Genomic DNA, 25266 nt, shown 5'->3' with positions numbered 1-25266 from the left:
GACATTAGTAGACGAATAGGTTTGAATGGCGTTTATAAAAGTAGGAAAGATCACGATATGAAGATAAAGTTGGAATTCAAGAGGACAAACTGGGGCAAATATTCATTTATAGGAAGGGGAGTTAGGGATTGGAATAACTTACCAAGGGAGATGTTCAATAAATTTCCAATTGCTTTGAAATCATTTAGGAAAAGGCTAGGTAAGCAACAGATAGGGAATCTGCCACCTGGGCGACTGCCCTAAATGCAGATCAGTATTGATTGATTGATTGATTGATTGATTGATTGATTGATTGATTGATTGATTGATTGATTGATTGATTGATTGATTATGAGACGACTGCAATCATTCCAAAACAAATTTCTCCGTATCATCACCAACGCTGCTTGGTACGTTCGAAACAAACGGTTACATCGTGAACTTCAGTTAGACACTCTGGAACGCATGATTACAACGTAAGCCAAGATGTTCTTCAAGAAACTACAAATAATGGCTGGTGCTGTGTTCTTCGTCCTTGAAAAACGGTCAAAACTACCACATCGGATTAAAAATAGCTTCATCAAGATATTTTACTTTCGCCAAGAGAAGAATCTGAAGATGATCAGTGAGTATGGTATGGTAATGGCACCACAGACCTTGAAGGGCCTTGTGCTATCAAGTGACCGCTGCTCAGCCCGAAGGCCTTCAGATTACGAGGTGTAGTGTGGTCAGCACGACGAATCCTCTCGGCCGTTATTCTTGGCTTTCTAGACCGGGGCCGCCATCTCACCGTCAGATAGCTCCTCAGTTCTAATCACGTAGGCTGAGTGGACCTCGAACCAGCCCTCAGGTCCAGGTAAAATCCCTGACCTGGCCGGGAGTCGAATCCGGGGCCTCCGGATAAGAGGAATGCACGCTACCCCTACACCACGGGGCCGGCTATGATCAGTGAGTACTCGTGTAAATAAGTTTACTACGTGTGCTATTGCCCAGTGCTTCTCTTAATCAACTGTAAATTTAATTATTAATAAAGTATTCTGTATAACAAGTATTACAGAAAAAAGAAGTTAACTAGAAACAGAAAACTGGAAAATCACTTTGTGTTTGTGAACAGTTGCTTTTTCTAATGTTTGTATGTCTCTATTCAGCTCTTTTTATTACTCAACTGTGCTCTCTTGTATAGTCACAGAAGGATCTATAGGAGGTCGACTTCAAATCATGTCAATAGTAAGTGATTACTTTTGCCTGTATTATTGTGTAACACGATTTTTTGTTTGTTTGTTTGTATGTTTGTTTATTTTTATCTCTTGTCAACAGTAATCTGATATAGCATATTGTAACTGTTTGATAAATAATAATAATAGTAATAGTAATAATAATAATAACAACAATAATAATAAAATAAATGACTGAATAAATAAAATTAAATATACAAATGAAATAATAATAATAATAATAAATCGAATACTGACAATAATATCTCTCACTTCTATACATAGTGCGAGGGTGTGATATATGTACTATCACATAACGCCCCCATGGTGAATCATGATATCACATATTATGATTCACCATAAAACAGAATTTCATAAATAACCCTAGAATTACATAACTATACATTTAAACAACTGTGATAAAGACATATACATTGCATCTACTGCATTGTATTCGCACACGCGAAATACAATTAGTCCAAACAATAATAATTTCGCTAAATACAGACAACTCCGATTGTTTCATATATCATTGAACACAACCCCTTCTTACTACAGAACACTTAATTCAAAATTGATAATATTTACATCAAAGGTGCAGATCCTATCTCTTATATCTGCGAGGACCATTGATATTGTATGTCCCAAGGACCTTGTTGTCAGAGGTTAGAAGTTGATAAGTACACTTGCCTATTCTACTGTCCACAGTATATAGACCCTGATACAATTGAAAAAACTATATATAAACTGAACATCTGCATCGATAAGCGAGGAATGCGTACCGTAATAAAATCTAAATACATCTAGAATACAATCTATCACACACACAAACATTCATCCCATCCAGTCACACAAGAATCATACAAGCTTTCATTCAGAAATGCGCAAGAATCTCACAACGTTGCCTCTTCCACAAACACATAATTAATGCAAGCAAACAGGTCACATTCTTTAGCACACATTCCACATCGATATCATTCAACACGTCATTCAAATCATTCACACAACTCTCATCTATATATATATATAAAATAACTTGTCCTGACTGATTCATCATCGCCGAGCCAAAACTACTGGACATAAAGAAATGAAATTTTGGGGATACATTCATATTATGATGTAGGTGCTCGCAAAGAGAGGATTTTTGGATACTCCGTCGCTAAGGGGGTGAAAAGGGGGGTGAAATTTTAAAATGACTGTATCTATATCTCAAAACTTTAAAAGTATACAGATGTAAAAATTGGTATTTAGAATCTTCTTTAAAAATAAGGAAACACGTATTTTTTATTTTCAGAAAATCCCAATAGGAGGGGTGAAAAAGGGTGAAAAAAGGGTTGAATGCCTTTAATCAGGATACCGGTACTTATATATCAGAAACTGAAGATATTACAGACCTGAAAATTGGTACTGTGGATCTCCTTTAAAAATTAAGAAACACGTATTTTTTTGTTTTTGGAAAATCCAATTAATTGGGGGGTGAAAAGGGGTGAATTTTTATAATGAGTGTATCTATATCTCAAAACTTCTAAAGTTAATAGATGTAAAAATTGGTATTTAGAATATCCTTTAAAAATAAAGAAACACGTACTTTTTGTTTTCGGAAAATCCCAGTAGGAAGGGCGGAAAAGGGTGAAAAAAGGGTTGAATGCCTTTAATGAGGCTACTTATATTTCAGAACCTGAAAATATTACAGACCTGAAAATTGGTATTTGGGATCTACTTTAAAAATAAAGTAACAGGTATTTTTTCGTTTTTGGAAAATCCAAATAATGGGGGTAAAAAGGGGGGGTGAATTTTTAAAATGAGTGTATCTACATCTTAAAACCTTTAAAAGTTTACAGGTGTAAAAATTGGTATTTAGAATCTCCTTTAAAAATAAATAAACATGTATTTTTTGTTTTCGGAAAATCCCAATAGGAGGGGTGAAACAGGGGTTGAATTCCTTTAATGAGGATACTTATATCTCCGAAACAGAAGATATTACAGACCTGAAAATTGGTATTTGGGACCTCCTTTGAAAATAAAGAAACAAGTATTTTTTGTTTTTTTTGTTTTTGGAAAATCTAATTAATGGGGGTTAAACAGGAGTGACAAATTGAGGTGAATTTTTAGAAAGAATATATCTACAGTATATCTCAGTAACGTAAAATGTTACAGACGTAAAAATTGGTATTTGGAATCTCCTGTAAAAGTAAAGAAACATAGGTTCTTTGTTTTTGGAAACTCCACTTAATGGGAACTAAAAAGAGGGGTGAAATTTTAAAATGAGCATTTCTACAGTATATCTCAAAAACATACATATTACCGAAGTGAAAAATAGTATTTTTTTATCTCTTTTGAAAATAAAGAAATATGTATTTTTGTTTTCTGAAAAGCCACTTGGGTGGAGGGGTAAAAGTGACTGAAAATGGGGTTGCATTCTTTTAATTAGGATACTGATGTCTCAAAAGCTGAAGATGTTACAGACGTGAAATTTGGTATTTGAAATTTCCTTTAAAAATAAAGGAATACGTATTTTTGTGTTCGGAAATCCCCCTAAAGAGAGGAGGGAAATTGAAAAATTAATTTAATTATTTGTATGAGGATACTATTGTCTCAAAAACGAAAGGTTTGGCAGACGTGAAAATTGGTATTTGGAACCTGTTTTAAAATTAAACAAACATGTCTTCTCTTAAAATCCAATGAAGGGGGGCGGAGATGAAATGATTGAAAAATTAATTGAATTAATTTTATGTGGATACGTACATCTAATAAAAACTAATGTTGTTATAGACGTGAAAAATGGTATTTGTATCTCCTTTAAAAACAAGTAAAAACGCGTTTTTGGGGGGAAATCGTCTTGGGAGGCGGCGGTGAAAAGGAGTTGAATTCCTTTTATGAGGACACATATCTCAAATTCGAAGATGTTAGAGTCGTGATAATTGGTATTTAGAAGATCCTTTACTATTAAAGAAACAGGTATTTTTTGCCGGAAAATTCACTTCAAGGGGGGGGGGGGGGGGTGAAAGGAAGTTGAAAAAAAAGAGAATTATTTTGATGGGGATACTCATATCTCAAAAACGGAAGGGAACAAGCGTGAACATAGGTATTCGGAATCTCTCTTTAAACATAAAGAGAAACGCCTTCTTTACTTTTTTGGGGGGTGGGGGTAAATCAACTTAACGTGGGTGCCGGTGGGGTGAAAAAGTAGTTGAGACAAATTGATTTTACTATTCACAATGTACTTATTCTGATCATAAACCGATCATTTTTAATCTTTCCTGGGTTCGTTTCCAAGAGCCATCTTTTCCTTCGGAGAACTTAAAGTTAGATTACAGTTTCTCCCAGCATATAAATAAAAATTTAAACACATTTGAAATAAACGATAGGAATTATATTTACCGTGCAATTGTTCACATCTATAATAAGGTCAATAATGCACGGAAGTTTATCATTCATATCGCCAGAAATCCCGCGCACTTGCCTACGCGCGACAATGGTGCTGGTCACATTGTCCATAATGACAATGGCAGCAGATGTACAGTAATTTACCGCCAAGTAGCGGTCTTGCATCTTGCTGTGGGGTCCATAATAATAATAATAATAATAATAATAATAATAATAATAATAATAATAATAACCTAAATTCAACTAATATCACCCACACTAATAATAATAATGTTCTCGACCGTCGTCAAAATGAGCGGACCGCGCTGGAAACGGGTCCTGCCCGGGTAATGACTACGAATGCAGTCCGGCCGCGGGTTCAGTACCGCCAAGTCACCCAAGACGACACCACTCCGGATCTCCTCAAGGATTTGATCCACGTTAAAAATGCTTACAGAAAAAGGTGGCAAGGATTTAGGGACCCAACTGACTGGATGGAATACCTGGACCTAGCCCGGGAAGTACGAAATCGATTCCTGGAAAGAAAGATTGAAAAATGGGAGGAACTTTGCCGTAATCTCTCAGAAAACGAGTCAGATCGCGGATTTCGGCGGATTATATATAAAACGTTAAGCATTTAACTATAAATTTCAGTATAATACCGTAGCGAAGCACGGGTATCTTGCTAGTCCTTAAATAAAACGTTACACACTCACTGGGATAGACTTTCCTTCATCTCACGCACACTTCCATTCTCACTCACGCTCGCTCTATTACTGAAATCATTACCATATTCACTATGAAATCAATATCATTACTACTTAATGCCCCAACAATTAAACCAACCGGCTCCTACTTTCACTAACTTCATGCCAATAACATTGCTACTCTCGACTCCCCCAACAACACCGGGCGAGTTGGCCGTGCGCGTAGAGGCGCTCGGCTGTGAGCTTGCATCCGGGAGATAGTAGGTTCGAATCCCACTATCGGCAGCCCTGAAGATGGTTTTCCGTGGTTTCCCATTTTCACACCAGGCAAATGCTGGGGCTGTACCTTAATTAAGGCCACGGCCGCTTCCTTCCAACTCCTAGGCCTTTCCTATCCCATCGTCGCCATAAGACCTATCTGTGTCGGTGCGACGTAAAGCCCCTAGCATTATTGACTCCCCCAACAGAAGTTTCATTAATCTCAGTCACCATTTTCACACATAATCGACCTAACCTTAATCTTCTCATTTACACTTAAATGAACAAAAATATCCTCATGATGTATACTCCGTAAAAACTCTTCACTCACGAAACAACCTTCATCAACTTCACAAAAAACTTCAATTTCAATTTCAGAAACTTCTGTAGGATTATCGATCGCAACACCACTATTACCATTACCACTAGCACAAAGTAAGTCATCCGACACATTATCCTTACTTACATCACGCCCCCTATACTAAAAATCTCCCTGATCACAAAACACGTGGTCATACAATAATTCCTCCTTCACGTCTAAATCATAACTGCCTGTTTCATCGCGTAACTAGGAATTTCGGTATCGGACTCCCTATCTGACCCAACTAAGAAGTCGGATTCCGGTTTAAATTACTTGGCGTGGCTTGTTCACTGTTATCATGTCTCTGCACTTGATCTGGAGGTCTTTGATCCGTACGCCCCCTTTCTGATTCCCCTTGATTAGGTCTTCTGCCATAATATTCCTGGTGATTAACTCCCTGATTAGAGTGTCTGTTTCTCCTTCCGGAATTACCACCTTGATTCCCTTGCCTAGAATGACTGAAATGCTGATTATTCCTGTCTCCCATTAGCTGATTACCTTGTCTCCCATTATCCGCATAATTCCTACCTTCATTTTGCCTAGTCCTCCCCTGTCCTTCCAAAGCATCAAACCTCTCTAACAGCTACTCTAATTCCTTAATCGTAACGATATTCTGCATACATCCAGCTAATCCGACCATCTCAGGAAAATGCCTCAACATCTGGCGGACTGTATCTCTCTCCGAAGCTAGACCTTCAATATTCTGGCTGATCAGAACCTGCGCCAAGAAATACTCCGTCATACACACACCTTCCTGAGGTCTATATTTGCCAAATAGCACGCGATCTCTTTCCCTTCCCTGAATAGCTTCACTACAATATTTAGAAAGAAATTTCTCCCTAAACTCCTCCAAACTCGAAATACCCTCTCTATAAACTTGAAGCCAAGATCCCCCTTCTCCAACAAATGCAACATCCAACATCTCATCAACCATACTCCACTCAATCAAACCGTCGTCAAGATTCTTGGAAAACCGTTTCTCCGACGTTTTCAAGAATTCCATCGGATTAAACTGCCGACCATTAAACTTGGGTAATTCAGAGTCCTTCGTACAAGATACGTAGCTACTACATATACTGCTGCCTGCTTGGATTTGACTAATCTCCTGCCTTAACTTCACATGACATGCTTTAATTCTTTCTTCCACTACCATTCTGGCATTCACTTCTACTGACTTGAGGTCTTCTTTTACCGACTTAAGGTCTTTCTCCAATTTCTCATTCTTCTCATATATTCGCTTCGCTAAGACATTCTGATTGATTTTAATAATAGCTATTTCTTCGGCTTTATCTTCCACTATTTTTATTCTCTTATCACATTGCTTACTGTTTTCAACAAATTCCTTCCTAACTGCATTAAATCAGCATTCGATTTTCTCAGTCAGTTCCAAGCATTGAACTTCTACCTTATTATTGAGTTCCTGAATTTCCCTGGTTTGTTGGCCAAACTTCTGGTTTAATTCATCTATTCTACCATTCACAGCTCTGCTTAAACTATCAATTTTACTACACAATTCAACACTCACTGAATTTAAATCCTTACTCTGATTCTCAATCTTACTGGACAGTTCCGTACTAACTGAATTTAATTCATCTGGATGTGCTAGGAGTAAGTGATATTCGGTTAAGGGGAGATAACGAGGAAGAGATAGGAGATTATAAAGTGTACTTGACGGGTGTTAGAAAGGGAAGGGCAGAGTCTGGGGTAGGGCTCTTTATCAGGAATACCATTGCACGCAACATAGTTTCTGTTAGGCACATAACTGAGCGAATGATGTGGGTAGATTTGTCAGTTGGAGAAATTAGGACTAGAATTGTGTCCGTGTATTCACCATGTAAGGGTGCAGATGAGGATGAAGTTGACGAGTTTTATGAAGCATTGAGTGACATCGTGGTCAGGGTCAACAGCAAGGATAGAATAGTGCTAATGGGCGATTTCAATGCGAGAGTTGGGAATAGAACTGAAGGATACGAAAGGGTGATTGGTAAATGTGGGGAAGATATGGAAGCTAATGGGAATGGGAAGCGTTTGCTGGACTTCTGTGCTAGTATGGGTTTAGCTGTTACGAATACATTCTTCAAGCATAAGGCTATTCACCGCTACACATGGGAGGCTAGGGGTACCAGATCCATAATAGACTATATCTTAACAGACTTCAAATTCAGGAAGTCTGTTAGGAATGTACGAGTTTTCCGGGAATTTTTCGATGATACAGACCACTATCTGATCTGTAGTGAACTAAGTATCTCTAGGCCTATGGTAGAGAAAGTGAAATCTGTCTGCAAACGAATAAGCGTAGAAAATCTCCACGACGAGGAAATTAGACGGAAGTACATGGATATGTTTAGTGAGAAGTTTCGAACAGTAGACAGTAAGCAGGTTCAGGATATAGAAAGTTAATGGGTGGCATACAGGGATGCTGTAGTAGAAACAGCAAGGGAATGCCTAGGAACAACTGTGTGTAAAGATGGGAAAAGGCGAACATCTTGGTGGAATGATGAAGTGAGAGCAGCTTGTAAACGTAAAAAGAAGCCTTATCAGAAATGGCTCCAAACAAGGGCCGAGGCAGACAGGGAGTTGTATGTAGATGAAAAAAACAGAGCGAAACAAATAGTTGTTGAATCCAAAAAGAAGTCATGGGAAGATTTTGGTAACAACCTGGAAAGGCTAGGTCAAGCAGCAGGGAAACCTTTCTGGACAGTAATAAAGAATCTTAGGAAGGGAGGGAAAAAGGAAATGAACAGTGTTTTGAGTAATTCAGGTGAACTCATAATAGATCCCAGGGAATCACTGGAGAGGTGGAGGGAATATTTTGAACATCTTCTCAATGTAAAAGGAAATCAGCCCGGTGGTGTTGTGAACAGCCAAGCTCATGGGGAGGAGGAAAATGATGTTGGTGAAATTATGCTTGAGGAAGTGGAAAGGATGGTAAATAAACTCCATTTTCATAAGGCAGCAGGAATAGATGAAATTAGACCTGAAATGGTGAAGTATAGTGGGAAGGCAGGGATGAAATGGCTTCATAGAGTAGTAAAATTAGCGTGGAGTGTTGGTAAGGTACCTTCAGATTGGGCAAAGGCAGTAATTGCCCCTATCTATAAGGAAGGGAACAGGAAGGATTGCAACAACTATCGAGGTATCTCACTGATTAGTATACCAGGCAAAGTATTCACTGGCAGCTTGGAAGGGAGGGTGCGATCAGTCGTTGAAAGGAAGTTGGATGAAAACCAGTGTGGTTTCAGACCACAGAGAGGCTGTCAGGATCAGATTTTCAGTATTCGCCAGGTAATTGAAAAATGCTACGAGAGGAATAGGCAATTGTGTTTATGTTTCGTAGATCTAGAGAAAGCATATGACAGGGTACCGAGGGAAAAGATGTTCTCCATACTGGGGGACTATGGAATTAAAGGCAGATTATTAAAAGCAATCAAAGGCATTTATGTTGACAATTGGGCTTCAGTGAGAATTGATGGTAGACTGAGTTCTTGGTTCAGGGCACTTACAGGGGTTAGACTAGTCTGTAATCTTTCACCTTTGCTGTGTGTAGTTTACATGGATCATCTGCTGAAGGGTATAAAATGGCAGGGAGGGATTCAATTAGGTGGAAATGTAGTAAGCAGTCTGGCCTATGCTGACGACTTGGTCTTAATGGCAGATTGTGCCGAAAGCCTACAGTCTAGTATCGTGGAACTTGAAAATAGGTGCAATGAGTATGGTATGAAAATCAGCCTCTCGAAGACTAAATTGATGTCAGTAGGTAAGAAATTCAACAGAATTGAATGTTAGATTGGTGATACAAAGCTAGAACAGGTCGATAATTTCAAGTATTTAGGTTGTGTGTTCTCCCAGGATGGTAATATAGTAAGTGAGATTGAATCAAGGTGTCGTAAAGCTAATGCAGTGAGCTCGCAGCTGCGATCAACAGTATTCTGTAAGAAGGAAGTCAGCTCCCAGATGAAACTATCTTTACATCGGTCTGTTTTCAGACCAACTTTGCTTTACGGGAGCGAAAGCTGGGAGGACTCAGGATATCTTATTCATAAGTTAGAAGTAACAGACATGAAAGTAGCAAGAATGATTGCTGGTACAAACAGGTGGGAACAATGGCAGGAGGGTACTCGGAATGAGGAGATAAAGGCTAATTTAGGAATGAACTCGATGGATGAAGCTGTACGCATAAACCGGCTTCGGTGGTGGGGTCATGTGAGGCGAATGGAGGAGGATAGGTTACCTAGGAGAATAATGGACTCTGCTATGGAGGATAAGAGAAGTAGAGATAGACCAAGACGACGATGGTTAGACTCGGTTTCTAACGATTTAAAGATAAGAGGTATAGAACCTAATGAGGCCACAACACTAGTTGCAAATCGAGGATTGTGGCGACGTTTGGTAAATTCTCAGAGGCTTGCAGACTGATCGCTGCAAGGCATAACAGTCTATAATGATAATGTATGTATGTTAATACTGTATATTTCATTACGTAAAAAACTCAATTCACTCTTCAACTCTTTGCTCTAGCTATCAATTTTACTGGACAATTCAGCACTATTATTATCGATTTTACTGGACAGTTCAACATTATTATTATCGATGTTACTGGACAATACATCACTCTTACTGTTAAATTCACCCTTCAACTCTTTACTGAACTGATTAAATAGCGATTGAAGCATACTAAGAGTTAAAGTCGCCCCTTGATCTCCTACATGCTGAGTCTGAGATGGGTTACTTGGTTCCTCACCTATCGTTGCCAACTGATCTTCACTACTATTAGCCATTTCGCTTCTCTCACTTAAATTAGATAGACTTGATGTGGTGGAATTATTTTGATTTCTCTTATCCTGATTCATAGTGCCAACAACTTTAACAACCTCTATATTTCTTAATTTTATTATACTCGACTCGCTAAAACATTTCTTCATACACCAAAATACATATGAAACACTTCACTGACATAGTTTGTAGAATTCCAACCACACCTGACAAGTGCGCCTACGCTTATGAGCCTAACAGATGTACCAATCATTCAACCCGACGCTGGGCGCCAATTGTAACTGTTTGATAAATAATAATAATAAAATAAATGACTGAATACATAAAATTATATAAATAAATAAATAAAAAAACTCGAAATAAATTAATACAAATAATAAATCGAAATGTCCGTGGTATGGGCGCCTGAGTTCACCAGAATGGATCCCTCGAATTTAGATAGAGCATGATAATTATTTATATTCCAGGGCGTGTACATAATGGTACATCTGCTTCAGGCCTTACCTAACCTTCTGAAAACGACTAAATAGGAAGGACTGCACCTAGGTTCATCAATAACTCCACTGATTCTAAAGTAACTATATTCTCAATAAAATCCGTGCATGAGCACCTCATCAACACACCAAAATATACACATAGTATACACATAAAATATTGCTAGAAGACTCCATATTTACAACAACAACAACAACAACAACAACAACAACAACAAAGGAAACAGTGGGAAAACGAAAGCGAGAACTATGCCACCATTTGCAGATAGTCCGTTGACCAATGTACATATATGTAGATAAGAACCATTCACTGTCTCTGTATCAACACGACTTGCCGATTCTCATAATTAATCGGCACTTATATCACACAAATACTGTACCTCGTAATACTGTGTTCACTGACTTTAACACTTGTTTTAAAGATATATACATTTGAGCAACACACGCTTGTCGTTCTTGAACATAAATTATGGAAAGTCTGAGATAGTTTTCACCAACATATAATGCCAAGCCACCACAAGTGCTACAATACTTAGTTGTATGTCAGTCACTTTTCACAAACATAAAAAGACTACGTTCTACAAACGTTTGAAGTCCAGTCCAGTATAGTGCAGCAGTGTCACTCCAGTACCGTATATCCAGTTTCACTCCCGTATCGTGTGTCCGCACAACTTCATTCCCGTACAGTGTGTGTCGTTTCCCGCCGTATGGTCAACCTTTATAGACATCAGCATTCCCCTTCCTCTCACATGATACGCCTAGATTGATCCTGGCCAGCCAATCATGAGTGTATCCTCTAGTTAAGACCACGACGTGAACTTCTTCTTGGTCCCAAGAAAATAACAAACTCTGGGGTGTTTCACATGACTCATCGGAGATTTCTGACTACAACATCAACAAGCTCATGTGATTCTGGGCTATTCACATGATTCATAGAACTTCCCGACGACAACAAGAAGTCCATCTCGTCAAACACAGGGATATACACGAGTCATGCAAAGTTTCCAAGTTCAATATAGCAATGTTTTCCCGGCCGTTGTACAAAACAAATTACTCATACCACATATGGAGACCTCCCAGCTTATAAATATTAATGACAAAATGTACAAATGAAATACTGATGATGTTAATAATAATAATAATAATAATAATAATAATAATAATAATAATAATAATAAATCGAATACTGACAATAATATATCTCACTTCTATATATAGTGCGAGGGTGTGATATATGTACTATCACAATATACTTATACTGGACGATTAAATACTACATTAATTTTTCAAGAAAAGTAAGACAAGTAAACGGGCAACTGTCGTACGGGAAATGAAAATCCACAGCCTATTTCCAGTAATTCGATTGGGTCAGGAATGTAATGAATGAAGCCCCTTCCAGCGGCGAGGATGGGAATTGTGCCGGCTGCCGAAGCCTGTCGCACTCCTCTGGGGCAATGATTAATGAATGACAGATGAAATGAAATTATATTGTAGAGTGTTGCTGGAATGAAGGATAACAGGGAAAACCGGAGTATCCGGAGAAAAACCTGTCCCGCCTCCGCTTTGTCCAGCACAAATCTCACATGGAGTGACCGGGAATTGAACCACGGAACCCAGTGGTGAGAGGCCGGCGCGCTGCCACCTGAGCCACGGAGGCTTTGTCGTACGGGAATTATATTTGACATTGTTAAATATGTGTTCTTGTCACAAATACTAATCTTAGTTATGTATTCTTCTTTTTCTACAGCTTTTCCCGCACCTGTGGGGTCGCGGGTGCGAACTGTGTCGCACATATGGATTTGGCCATGTTTTACGGCCGGATGTCCTTCCTGACGCCAACCCTACATGGAGGGATGTAATCACTATTGCGTGTTTCTGTGGTGGTTGGTAGAGTAGTGGGTTGTCTGAATATGAAGAGGAAAGTGTTGGGACAAACACAACACCCAGTCCCCGGGCCAGAAGATTATTTTTTTTTGCTAGGGGCTTTACGTCGCACCGACACAGATAGGTCTTATGGCGACGATGGGATAGGAAAGGCCTAGGAGTTCGAAGGAAACGGCCGTGGTCTTAATTAAGGTACAGCCCCAGCATTTGCCTGGTGTGAAAATGGGAAACCACGGAAAACCATTTTCAGGGCTGCCGGTAGTGGGATTCGAACCTACTATCTCCCGGATGCAAGCTCACAGCCGCGCGCCTCTACGCGCACGGCCAACTCGCCCGGTCCAGAAGAATTAATCAGAGGCGATTAAAATCCCCGACCCGGCCGGGAATCGAACCCGGGACCCTCTGAACCGAAGTTCTCAACGCTGGCCATTCAGCCAGTGAGTCGGACAATCTTAATTGTGCGTTACATGCGTTTATTTTTAAATTTTACTTTGAATATCTGCTAGAATTCTTTAAAATACATCTTTAACGTACGATATTGTCTTTGCCGCAAAGAGGCTTTCGTTGAGTAATACGACGTGACAACACCAAGCATCTCGCTCTCTTAAACGTCAATCCCATTGTAGTTCCGCACGAACAATAATATAGTTAGTAAAGAAAATGTCTGTTTTCTTCTATTCTCAGTATTGTGCAAAACTATCTTCATGGTCGTGTAAATGACACTAAAGTAGCTTTAAAGACGAAGATAGATTTTTGAATTAAGAACACAGGACTAGCTGACTTCTCATCTTCCATGTAAATGTTTCAGGACTGAAGGCCATTGTGAACAACGCAGGAGTGATGGTATTCGGAGAATTTGAATGGCAAACTGAAAACCTCATCGCCAATCAAATTAACGTAAACTTCCTTGGAACTCTAAATGTTACTAAAACATTTATACACCTGCTGAGAATTCACAAGGGTAAGTGTTTCTCTACACAGTTCTTTCATGTAAGATAATTATGTAAATAAGTTGAGGAAAGAAATGCTTGCCTTTGTATTTTCTTTATGTTTGCTTTCTAATTTTCTTCGCTCGTAACTCCAGAACAACCTCATCCAGGCGTAGCTCTCACTTTAGAAACATTCGTCGATGAAGTCTATAAAGGTTGCCTTTCCTTCAGAAGTCAGCAAACTGTAACTACAATCATCTGTTATAAACAGACTATTCTACTGACAATAAACGAATTTAAATACAACAATGGCTTACTAACAGTATGAAAATATTGCTGTGCTAAAACACGAAAAGAAAATAATGGTCAGTTTTGAAAATATTTCGAAGGGGATGTGGTAAGTTTCGAAGCCACCATGACATAGCCAGTTCTTTTGTGATACATGAAGATATATCTTTTCAGTTTCAACTCAATTAATTTGTAACAGTTAGGGTTTCCAGTCTGCTGAAACTGATTTTGAATAAATAAAAGTATTCATTATTTTTAGGTATACTTCTGTTACCATATTGTTATGAATAAAACTCCGTCCTTTCTATTACTCTAATTTATTTCAGAATGAAAAATAAATGCGCGCGCGCACACACACACACACACAGCTGTAATCAACCATGAATGACCACTCGCACTAATTGCTGTATATTTACAAGTCTCTCTTCTTTCGGCCCAGCAGGTTATCCGGCCCGTTGCTATACCTGGGGACGATTAATCCTTACTTTTACTTCCCCAAGTCCAGTCACCTCATGTATCAGCTGTGTGAAGACCGCTGGATTGAACACAGGACTACAATCCACTCAACACACGATGACTGTTCGTTTTTTCGACTCCAGAGACAGTCCAGTAATTCACGCAGTCACATTCAGTGAACAAACACACAGCAACAGCTCAACAGCATCCATCAGCAGGACGGTATTCACAACAGCGAATCTTAACACAGGTTCACACTCACGATAGCGGCTTCCCTCACTCACTTACGGCGATCTTCAGTCCACAGAAATACACAAACACACAGTTCTCTCAGGCAGTACAATCTTCAATTCCGCACGTCGGCTGTAGTCCATCTGCACGCTTGACACTCCGACACGCCAACAACAGCTCCCCGTTCATACATCGATGGGGCACTATCGACAGCCACATTGACTGTGACTCCACCACGAAGCCCAACAATAACTGGTGTCCTCCCTTTTTACAGCTCGAGTAATGTGAACCAGAATATTCGCGAGTGCCTAGAGGCGGAACACTCACTAGTCCCTTCCAAGAAGTACCGAAACTGGGTACGGCAGGGCTGGCACGTAACAATATATTCTAATTTTTACGTAGTTTATAAATGTATTTATTGAAAATTAGTTTTGGCAGAATGCAGGATCTAACAGTTCTTTTTCTTACATTTAAAAGCCTGTTCTGTTACTGATATGCACGTGGGAATGGGGAATTCAGTTATTGAACCCTATTTTCAACATTGCATTTTTACCAGTTTATGGGCATTTTTCTTACTCATAAAATACATCACGATGATCAGGTCAACAAACTTACATAAACTAATTTCAGTGTTAATTCATTCTTCATAAGAAGCGGTCATAACGAGTTTTGATTGAGGTAATCTTAGGTAATCAAATGAACAAGATAACATTTTCAGCCGACCCGGATCTATGCGGGGGGGGGGGGGGATGCTTAAGAATTTTATAGTGGGATTAAATATCAAGGTTTTTTTGTCAGCTTCGATTTTTTCCTGTTTGTTAAATTTTACCGCTTGTTTTTTCCGGACTGCATGTGGTAGATCGATCATTCTGGATTTCATATTAATATTATTTTGCGATAGTTTCAGTATTTTCCTGAACGACCTGGAGATCAAGACCCTGGATGGTCTTTCCTACCAGGAAGCGCGCCGTAAGTTTAATTCTCTGAATGCATCGGCCAAGACACTAGACTTCAGCATGATAGCACAGTCTCTCCCCGGTTCCTCATTTTCAACTAGAGCACCTTTCCAGAAGATCGCTGCGCCCAAGGCGGCAGTTGCTCCTGTGAGCAACGCCGCAAAGAGAACGAGCTCGAAGGAGGGTCCATCACGGCCTTCGACCACCAATAAGTCTGTGCCATCTAAGAAACCTACGCCGGCACAGAAGAGGAAGAAGACAACGTCTCCTTCCCTCACGAGGTCGGTGAAAGCCGCGCCTAAGCTGGCGGAGGCGGCATCGTCGACCATGGCTGGAAAATCCCCTCCCAGCCCGTCTAAACAAGAATCGACGACGGGGAAGAAGAGCGCCCTTACCAGGCGTTCTTCCACATCTCCTACAAATGAGGCCTCACGCCCTCCATCCGGAGGGTCTGATTCTGCGCCAGCGGGTTTTCCTCCTGGAAAACCTGCGCGCTACCCTCGTAGGAAGAAACCCCGCCCCCGGACTACGTCGAAGTAATTCAAGGCATGCATCACCTCGTCTGGTGACGAGATGATGCACATGGAGTATTTGTCTCCATCTTCGGATGGGGATGTAAGTGTAGGTTAAGTAGTATTACGCTGCTTCTAACCTAATCACCAGAAGTTCACACCCACACTATGGATCTGTAACGGTTATGATAGGCATCTTGCTGAGCTGCGCCAGCTCATTAGCGAGTATTCGGCGAGTATAGTCTGTATTCAGGAAACAAATTTCAGACCCGGACGGTCTTGAGAAATTTCCGACTATACTCGACAGAACGAATTATAATCACCGGGCTTCCGGTGACGTTGGCATTTTTGTCCGTTCTGATACCTACAGCGAAGAGATTCCAGTAAGAACTCCGCTGGAGGCTGTGGCAGTTCGCGTTCCGCTGCCTTTCATAGCAACAGTTTGTAATGTTTATTTTCCTCCAGGCCCGCCCCTTAGCATTAATGATGTTATTGATCTTATAGATCAGCTTCCTCGTCCCTTCCTCTTATTGGGGGAATTTAACGCCCATCACCCCATATGGGGCTCTGATGCGCCTTGCCCCAGGGGAAGAGAGTTGGAAACATTAGTAACAGAACTGCATTTTGCATTTTGAACACAGGCGAACCAACTCATTTCAGTGAACGTTACGGCACATCCTCTCGCATAGACTTAAGTCTATACAGCCGAATGTTGGTTCAGCTGTTTCGGTGGAATACACACGACGATCTTTGTGACAGTGACCATTTTCCCATTATTCTTACTTTGTTACAAAAAAATCCGTCGAGGCTCCTCCTCGATGGATTCTTAAACATGCCGATTGGCCAAAGTTCACATCCCTAGCTGTCTTTAACGCCAATACCACGTGGAACGTAGACGGCGAAATAACTTACATAACACAAGCTATCCTTGCTGCTGCTTAGGAGTCCATTCCCTCCTTCTCAGGGTCTCCTCGCCGAAAACTCGTTCCTTGGTGGTACGAAGAAATTGCAGCAGCTATCAAAGAACGCCGTCGAGCCCATGAACGTTATCATAGGCAGCCTACTGTGGCCAACTTGGTAACACTTAAGAAAATCCGCGCTAAGGCGCGAGTTCTTATTCGCCAAAGTAGGAAAGCTTCGTGGGAGAGATATCTGTCGTCTATGACGTCACATACTCCATCATCTCAAGTGTGGACTAAACTTCGGCGTATTTCGGGTATCCAAGGAGCATCTTCTGTACCGGGAATTTCCATTGCAGGCAGTCTCGTCACTGAACCTCTCTCGATTGCTAATCATTCCGCAAGTCATTTCGCGGATGTGTCTGGCTCCAGGAATTACCTTCGTGATTTCTTCGCTCTGAAGCGGGAGGCAGAACGTCATCACCTTAGTTTTGCCACTCACGCTTCCGAGGATTATAACGTGCCCTTTACGGAGTAGGAACTCCGCAGCACCTTGGCGCTTTGCAAGGACACTTCTCCTGGGCCAGACAATGTCCATAATCAGATGTTGAAACACCTTAGTGAGTATAGTATATTATCTCCTTCGCGTTTCAATCGAATCTGGGTAGAGGGTGAATTTCCGTCTCAGTAGCGAGAGGGCATAGTAATTCCTGTTCTCAAGCCTGACAAGGATCCTAAGAATGCAGGAAGTTACAGACCGATTTGTCTTACAAACTGCCTGTGTAAGCTATTTGAGAGGATGGTAACTTGCCGACTTGTGTGGTGTCTGGAGAAACAAGGACTATTGTCCGAGTACCAGTGTGGTTTTCGAGCCACTCGCTAACCACTGGCCATTTGGTACACCTGGAGAGCTCTATCCACGATGCGTTTCTCCGCAAGCAGCATTTGGTAGCCGTTTTCTGTGACTTAGAAAAGGCCTATGACACCACATGGCGATATGGTATCCTTTCAGTCCTGCATCAGTGGAGATTCCGAGGTAACTTGCCGGTATTTATTGCGAAGTTTTTGTCCCTCCGTCTATTCCGTGTCCGAGTAGGGAGGACATATTCGCAATACCACGTTCAGGAAAATGGAGTCCCACAGGGATCGGTCCTTAGTGTCACTCTGTTCGCGATTGCCATAAACGGTATTGTTGCTGCTGCTGGTTCAGCAGTAATACCGTCGCTATATTTGGACGATTTTACTCTGCACTATAGCTCGCGTAATATGGCAGTCGCCGAGCTACAATTGCAGCAAGCTATTAGGTGAGTGGAGCAGTGGACCTTCGAACATGGCTTTCGGTTTTCCACCACAAAGACCTCTGCTGTCCACTTTTGTCGGCAACGTACTTTTCACCCACATCCTGAGCTTTATTTAGGAAATGTCACTATTCCTGTAGTTGACTCTTACCGATTTCTTGGGCTCCTTTTCGATAGTACATAATCGTGGGAGCCACACGTGCGGCAGCTAAAGTGCAATGCACCAAGATGCTTAATCCCTTGAAGTTTCTTACCAGCACTAATTGGGGAGCCGACCACACGGTGCTCCTACGTTTCTATAGTGCACATATTTTATGCAGCATATGGCTCAGCAGGACCAAGGGTTCTTGCGAGAATTGAACAGTATCCATCACAGAGGGGTTAAGTTGGCGACGGGAGCTTTTCGAACAAGCCCCATAGCTAGCCTGCTCGCTGAATCTGGTGTGCCACCTTTACACCTGAGGCGCCAGCAGCTCTTTCTGTCGTATGCTGCAAATTTGCGACAGATGCCACTTCACCCAAGCTATCCTTGCGTATTCAACAATGGACACCGTCGGCTGTACGCTGCTTGTCCTCGACCAAAGCGGCCGGTTAGAATACGCTTGGTTAGCAGTCACAGATTGTTTCACGTACCTTCGGTTCCTTGCCTTGTACGACAACCAAATGGGGTACCTCCGTGGGTAGTACGACGTCCTGAAATAATCCTGGATCTGCACACTGGCCCGAAGGAAAACACGGACCCTTCGATTTATCGGAGGCTCTTTCTGTCAGTTCTTGGCCGGTATCCAGGTTCAGTCATCGTCTACACGGATGGCTCGAGAACAGACACTAAAGTAGGCTGTGCGTTCGTTGTCGACACTGATAGGTTTATTTTTGCTCTCCCGGAAACCTGTAGTGTGTACACAGCAGAGCTCTATGCTATCCTTGAAGCTCTGCGGTATGCACTGTCCGATGAGCGCCGACACTTTATTGTGTGTACTGACTCCTTGAGCTCGCTACAGTCTATTGATACCTGTTTCCCTCGGCACTCTCTGGTGCAGCGGATCCAGAACCTGCTGGCCTGGTGTTCGGATGCCAGCACCAGAATCACGTCTCTGTGGCTCCCAAGCTACATGGGTGTAGAGAGAAACGAGTTAGCAGATAAGGCTGCCAAGGAGGCGGTAACACTGTCCCCGTTGCAAGTGACATTCGCTCTCAGCTGAGACATCTGGTTATGCCCCATTGGGAGATGGAGTGGCAGGTCACTCCTCTTCCAAATAAGCTGAGAGCGATTAAAGGTACAACGAAGGTATGGAGGACTTCCCTTCGGGTTTCTCGGAGGGAAGCAGTGGTATTATGTCGTCTTCGGATCGGCCACGGTATACTAACGCACTCTCCTTTATTGAAAGGAGAACCCCCTCCGGTGTGTACTTGCGGCGATCATCTTACCGTGGTACACATCCTTACGGAGTGCGTGGACCTGGTCGGTCTGCGCCGTAATCTAAAACTCCCGCGTATCATCTCCTTCATCCTGCGCGATGACGAGCAGTCCGCAGAGCTCGTCATCGGTTTTATGAGGGATAGTGGTCTGTTTTTATCGTGTGTAATGATGTCCCTTGTCCTAGTGTGTTTGTGTTCACTGCGCTTATATCCCATTGACTTTGTTAGTTCGTGTTGCGTATTTCAATGTGTTATTTTAACTTCTAACTTGAATTATATACTGTATATATCTGTATTCCAGGCAGCGCCTTCTTCATTTGTCACCTGTATTTTCTATTATTTTATTAGAAATAAGGCATTGCGAATTGGATTCACTGATTGTTTTAATCCCATAACCATTTTTCATCACGATTATTTTAACTCCTATCAGTGGATACATTTTAAACCATGTACCCTTTATTTGCAATCCCATTAAATGTGATTGCCCCAATTGAGATGTTTTCCTTATATTAACGCTTATGTACTTAACAGTGATACCCATAAGGAACATTCACTCCATCAACGCAGTAATTAAAACTGAGAGGACTTTTCCTATTTGTGAAACTCACAACCTGACTTTTAACCCCGTTTATCATCATGCCAGTGCCTGCTGTCCATCTCACAACATTATCGAGGCCATGTCGCAGTTGCTCACAATCTTGTAACTTATGTATTACTCTGTACAGAATAACATCATCCGCAAAAAGCCTCATCTCAGATTCCACTTCTTTACTCATATCATTTAAATAGTGTGTACCACAACTCGACCGCAAAAATTTAGAAATGGATTTCAGGTAGAGAAAAGGAAAAAAGGTTATGACAGCCAGGGTCCGGAAACGTATAGTTACAGATTTATTCAAAAATTTTTACATTTATACCATACGTCTGAAACGGCAGCTGAAACACTTTGAGCATGTATCAGAGGAAATGTCCAAAGTGACGACATTCGACTTGAAAACAAGCCTGCCCTCGTCGTCGCATTGAGTTACGCACGCGATCAAAAATGCCTGGTGTACTGCGTACTGCCTGACAGGTTGTCATAATGCGCTTACGTAAAGTTGATTAATCAGGAACAGGGGTCGAACACACGAGAGACTTAACGTGTCCCCACAGGTAAAAGTTCAGGGGTTTCAAGTCAGGCGAACGTAGTGGCCAAGCAATCGGTCCTTCTTTACCTATCCAGCGCTCAGGAAAATGGGTATTCAGGTCCCTACGGCCAGGCAGACTGAAATGTGCGGGAGCACCATCATGCATGAAAAAAATTGTCGACGGGATGTAAGTGGCATATCTTCCAAGTAATCAGGCGATGAAGTACGGAAGAAATTCATGTAGTTACATCCAATAAGCCCATTCGGAAGAACGTATTCTCCCAACAAGGAAACACCAACAATGCCTGCCCAGATGTTAATGGCGAACCTCTGTTGATGAGAAGATTGGATGATTGCATAAGGATTTGTATCACTCCACAGGTGATGATTATGGAAATTTTGTATTCCCTCTCTTGTGAATGTTGCTTCATCTGTGAACAACACAGAAGCTGTGAAGTTAGGCGTCATGCCGCATTCTTGTAGGAACTACCAGCAGAAGGTTACTCTTGCAGGATAATCCGCAGGAGACAAGGCTTGTACACGCTCCAGATGATACGGATACAACAGGTTTTCTCGTAGCAGTATCCAGATCGTCATGTGCGGCCTATTCCTCTGCAAGCCTAACCTCCTAGTGCTGATTCCAGGACTTTCATCCACAGCGTTGAGTACAGCTTCCTCCTCCTCAAAGGTTGTATTGCTTGACCATCCCCCGGTTCCTGGTGGACGTGTGGAACTCCCGGCTTCACAGAGGCGGCGATGGATTCCTTCAAATGTTTTTCGGTTCGGCAGTCTGCACCTAGGGTATCGTGCGTGATACAAGCGACGTTTCTTCAGTGCATTACCATTCACCAAACCATACATGAAATGCATGATCGCGAGCTCTGCGTTCATGTAGATGAGCATTTCAGAGAGGCCTGCACACCACAATATTACAATTACTGTTCAGACACCATGCACCAAATCTCACACGCCTACGGCTACTTAACTTAAATTCACTTATTAATTTAGCAGACACCAAACAACAGTGATTAATTACAGATACCAGACGTGTTAAAGAGACTGAAAACTACAGACGTGTTTTTCTTTTTTTCGTAAGTTTTCATTCCACTCCCTGAACGGGAGGGGCGGGCCACCTTGAAGGTTACGCCTTCGCCTTGGCCAGGAGCTTCGGAGGGTTGAGAAAGGAGTACGGGCATTAGAAAGTTGGGAATTTTAATTGAGGAAAAGGGAGGTGTGCGTGAGGAGTGAAAGTTTAGATGGGAGGGTTAGAGTGGAATTGAAGAATTAGGAGGTGTAGGGTTGCAGTGATATTGCATAATGAGGAGGTAAGGAGTCTGAGGTGTTCAAGTTGCGGAGGAGGTTGATAGAAGAAATTAGTTGGGGGTAGGGGTGGACGGACGGGTTGACTAGGTTGAAATGGAGGGCTGGCTGGCCGGGGGAGACGATATGGAGTGTTGGAAGTATGGCGAGGGGGTTGGGGTGGGGAGCGAGAGGGCTCCACTTTGAAGCGATATCGATAGACGTAGGCACCAGTGCTGATAAGTTGTTGGACATCATCGACGGTGGGAAGATGTACTCGGATCATATATGTAGGGCCAGAGGCGCTGTGAATCCTGAACACGCGCCGGGAGGGGATGCCTGCTGCCTGGAGTTCCCGGAGAATGTCCCGTTCGGAGATGGTAGGTTCTACGCCGCGGATGATACAGCTTGATATAGTGTGGTCAGGTGATAGTGGCGACGTAGCTGCGGCGGCTGCTGCGGTGTCGTCTGATGGTGGCGAAGGCTATGACGCTGCGGTGGAGTCTGAGATGTTGTCATGGAGTTGATGGGGACAAGGTTGTGCTGAAATTGGGGCAAGTGGGAGGTATGATATCATTACAGGTGAAGGATGGCATGACGTAACGGTAGTGGCAGGAATGTGGTAGGGAGTAGAGGCTGACATCGTAGTGGTATTGGTGGTAGTAGTGGTAGTTGTGTGAAGAGGAGGAAAGGAGGGCGATATGGGTTGTTGCGGTGGCCTGGGTTGAGGCGCGTTGACGACGGGCACGGTGGTTGGATATGCTGTGAGCTGAGCTAAGATGGGTTGAGAAGTAGGCTCCACTTGGTAGTATCGGTCATGAAAAGTCACTCCGGCGTCAAGGAGGCGCTTCCAGTCGTCCAGCGTACGTAGATAAAGAAGAATCTGTGACGATGGTGATGAAGTGGAGGCGTCCAACGTCCGGTAAACATCGTGGACTGGGAAGCCGGCTGTGCGCAGTGCGCTGCAGATGTCGTCTTCGGATATGGCAGGATGAACATCGGGAATGATGCAGGTACGCATGGTGGTGGGAAGGCCGACTGCCAACTTGGTGTCAGCCTATTTGTTTGATTGGGGTCGGCGAGGTAGCAAAGTATAGATGGCAAGCCACCCGGCCGAGCAAAATATATTTGCAGATGTTGCGACGGAGATCAGTTGTCCGTAAAGAGAGGTCGATAATAGGCCAGTCAATGCGGCGTGAACCAGAGCTATGTGTCTTGCGAGTCCAGAGACGTGCTTGCTTACTTGCTCAAATGTTTTCATTCCCCACCCTGAAGGGGTGGGGCGGGCCAACTATAGGGTTATGCCCTCTCTCTGGCCAAGAGATGCGGGCGGCTTGGGTAGAGGTGATGGAAGAAGGAGGTGGGTAAAGGATGTGCAGAAGTAGGAAATGGGAGAGGAAGTGTGTCTATGCCTAAATATTGGACAATTGCTTTATTTATTTTATCGGTTAAGTTACACACCCGTATAAGATAGAATATTTAAACTAGGGTATAATGGGAAATGTGGAGTGCCAGGATGTGAAGAAAAAGTGGTGAGTTACACGAGGGTGTGAGGGGCAATTTGTAGTGCCAGGAGGTGGAATAAGGAGGAGATATTATTCACGAGCGATGTGAGGAGGAGACGGAGGAGGTCAAAGTTAGGCGATGGGGATGAAAAGTAACCCGGAGGGGGTGGAGAAAACGGGTATGTGGGAGAGGCGGCGGAGGAGGGGCTAGCCAAGTACGTCGTCGAGATGTGGGTGGTCGGTTCGGAGATTGATGGGGGAGAGCGGGAATATTCCACACGACGATGGCAGCCATATAGATGCAGTCCATGTTCAATGAGGCGCTCGGTGTCGGCGGAGGTCGGAAGATGAAGGCGAACCAGAAAGGTAGGGCCATCGGCATTGAAGATCCTGGACGCCCTGCGGATCGGTTGTCCTGCCCGGCGAAGTTCGTGGGCGATGTTTTCCGGTGGAATACTCGAGTCCACTCCGCAGGCCACGCAGCTGAATATGGTGGTGCTGTCGCGCGGCGGTGGGGACCATGGTGGATGCGCTGTATCAACTGGAGCTGTGGCAGTTTCCGCTGCAGGAGGTAGAAAGTGTGCGGGCTGGGAGCTAGGTTGTTCAGGGATGGGACAGACGGGGAGAGAAGAAATCGTAAGTGGGGAAGTATGAGACATGGATGTTGAGGTGATGGGAACGGAAGAAGAGATGGGATCAGACGAAGTGATGGAGTTGGAGGTGGTGGTAGTAGTCACTGGATGAAGTCTGTTGTGGCAATGTTTCCCGTGGTGGCGTGGCTGCTGAAGATTGAGCTGGTGTGTTGTCAGGGAGCTAAGCCAGATTATTCGGAGGCGTAGAGTCGGTACGATGGTGGTTGCGATGGATAACCACTCCGTTGTCAATGATATGCCATAAGTCATCTGCATTAGGAATAAGCAACAGTACATCCGAGGAACGTTCAAGGCCAGCGAGAAGTCTTGAAACACTATGGACGGCCAGTAGACGGAGTTCCATTTCGATGTCATATTCGGCGATAGTAGGGGAATATCACGGGCGATGCAGGTGTACATGATGGGAAGGCTGACTTCTTTCGTGGTGTCAGGCCGGTGTGCTAGTTGGCGCTGGTGAGGTGCAAGTTAGAGATGATGCGGCACCTAGCCAGGCAAAAAGTGAAGTGATCCTGTATTTTTCCTCCTCGTAATGGTGATGGATCTGTGATAATCCCTCTGTAATGTGTATGATCTCTCAGAGGTGTTCGTTCATTCGAACATGTTTTCATTCCCCACCCTGAAGGGGTAGTGCAGGCCACCCGGACGGTTACGCCCTCCC

At 42.8% G+C, this 25266-nt stretch overlaps 1 protein-coding gene across 1 annotated transcript in view; it reads left to right on the top strand.

Annotated features, from left to right (window-relative positions):
• The window catches only part of LOC136863866 (estradiol 17-beta-dehydrogenase 2), a 191792-nt gene that overhangs the window by 77567 nt on the left and 88959 nt on the right, over nucleotides 1-25266 (top strand). The window contains exon 2 of the mRNA XM_067140226.2: nucleotides 13845-13997. Within this exon, the coding sequence (XP_066996327.1) occupies nucleotides 13845-13997 (153 nt within the window). The remainder of the gene's footprint in view (nucleotides 1-13844; nucleotides 13998-25266) is intronic.

This window comes from Anabrus simplex, chromosome 2 (genome assembly GCF_040414725.1).
Source record: "Anabrus simplex isolate iqAnaSimp1 chromosome 2, ASM4041472v1, whole genome shotgun sequence".
Classification (NCBI taxonomy): domain Eukaryota; kingdom Metazoa; phylum Arthropoda; class Insecta; order Orthoptera; family Tettigoniidae; genus Anabrus; species Anabrus simplex.
The sequence above is the reverse complement of the archived record's forward strand: the minus strand, read 5'-3'. Positions and strand labels throughout refer to the sequence as shown.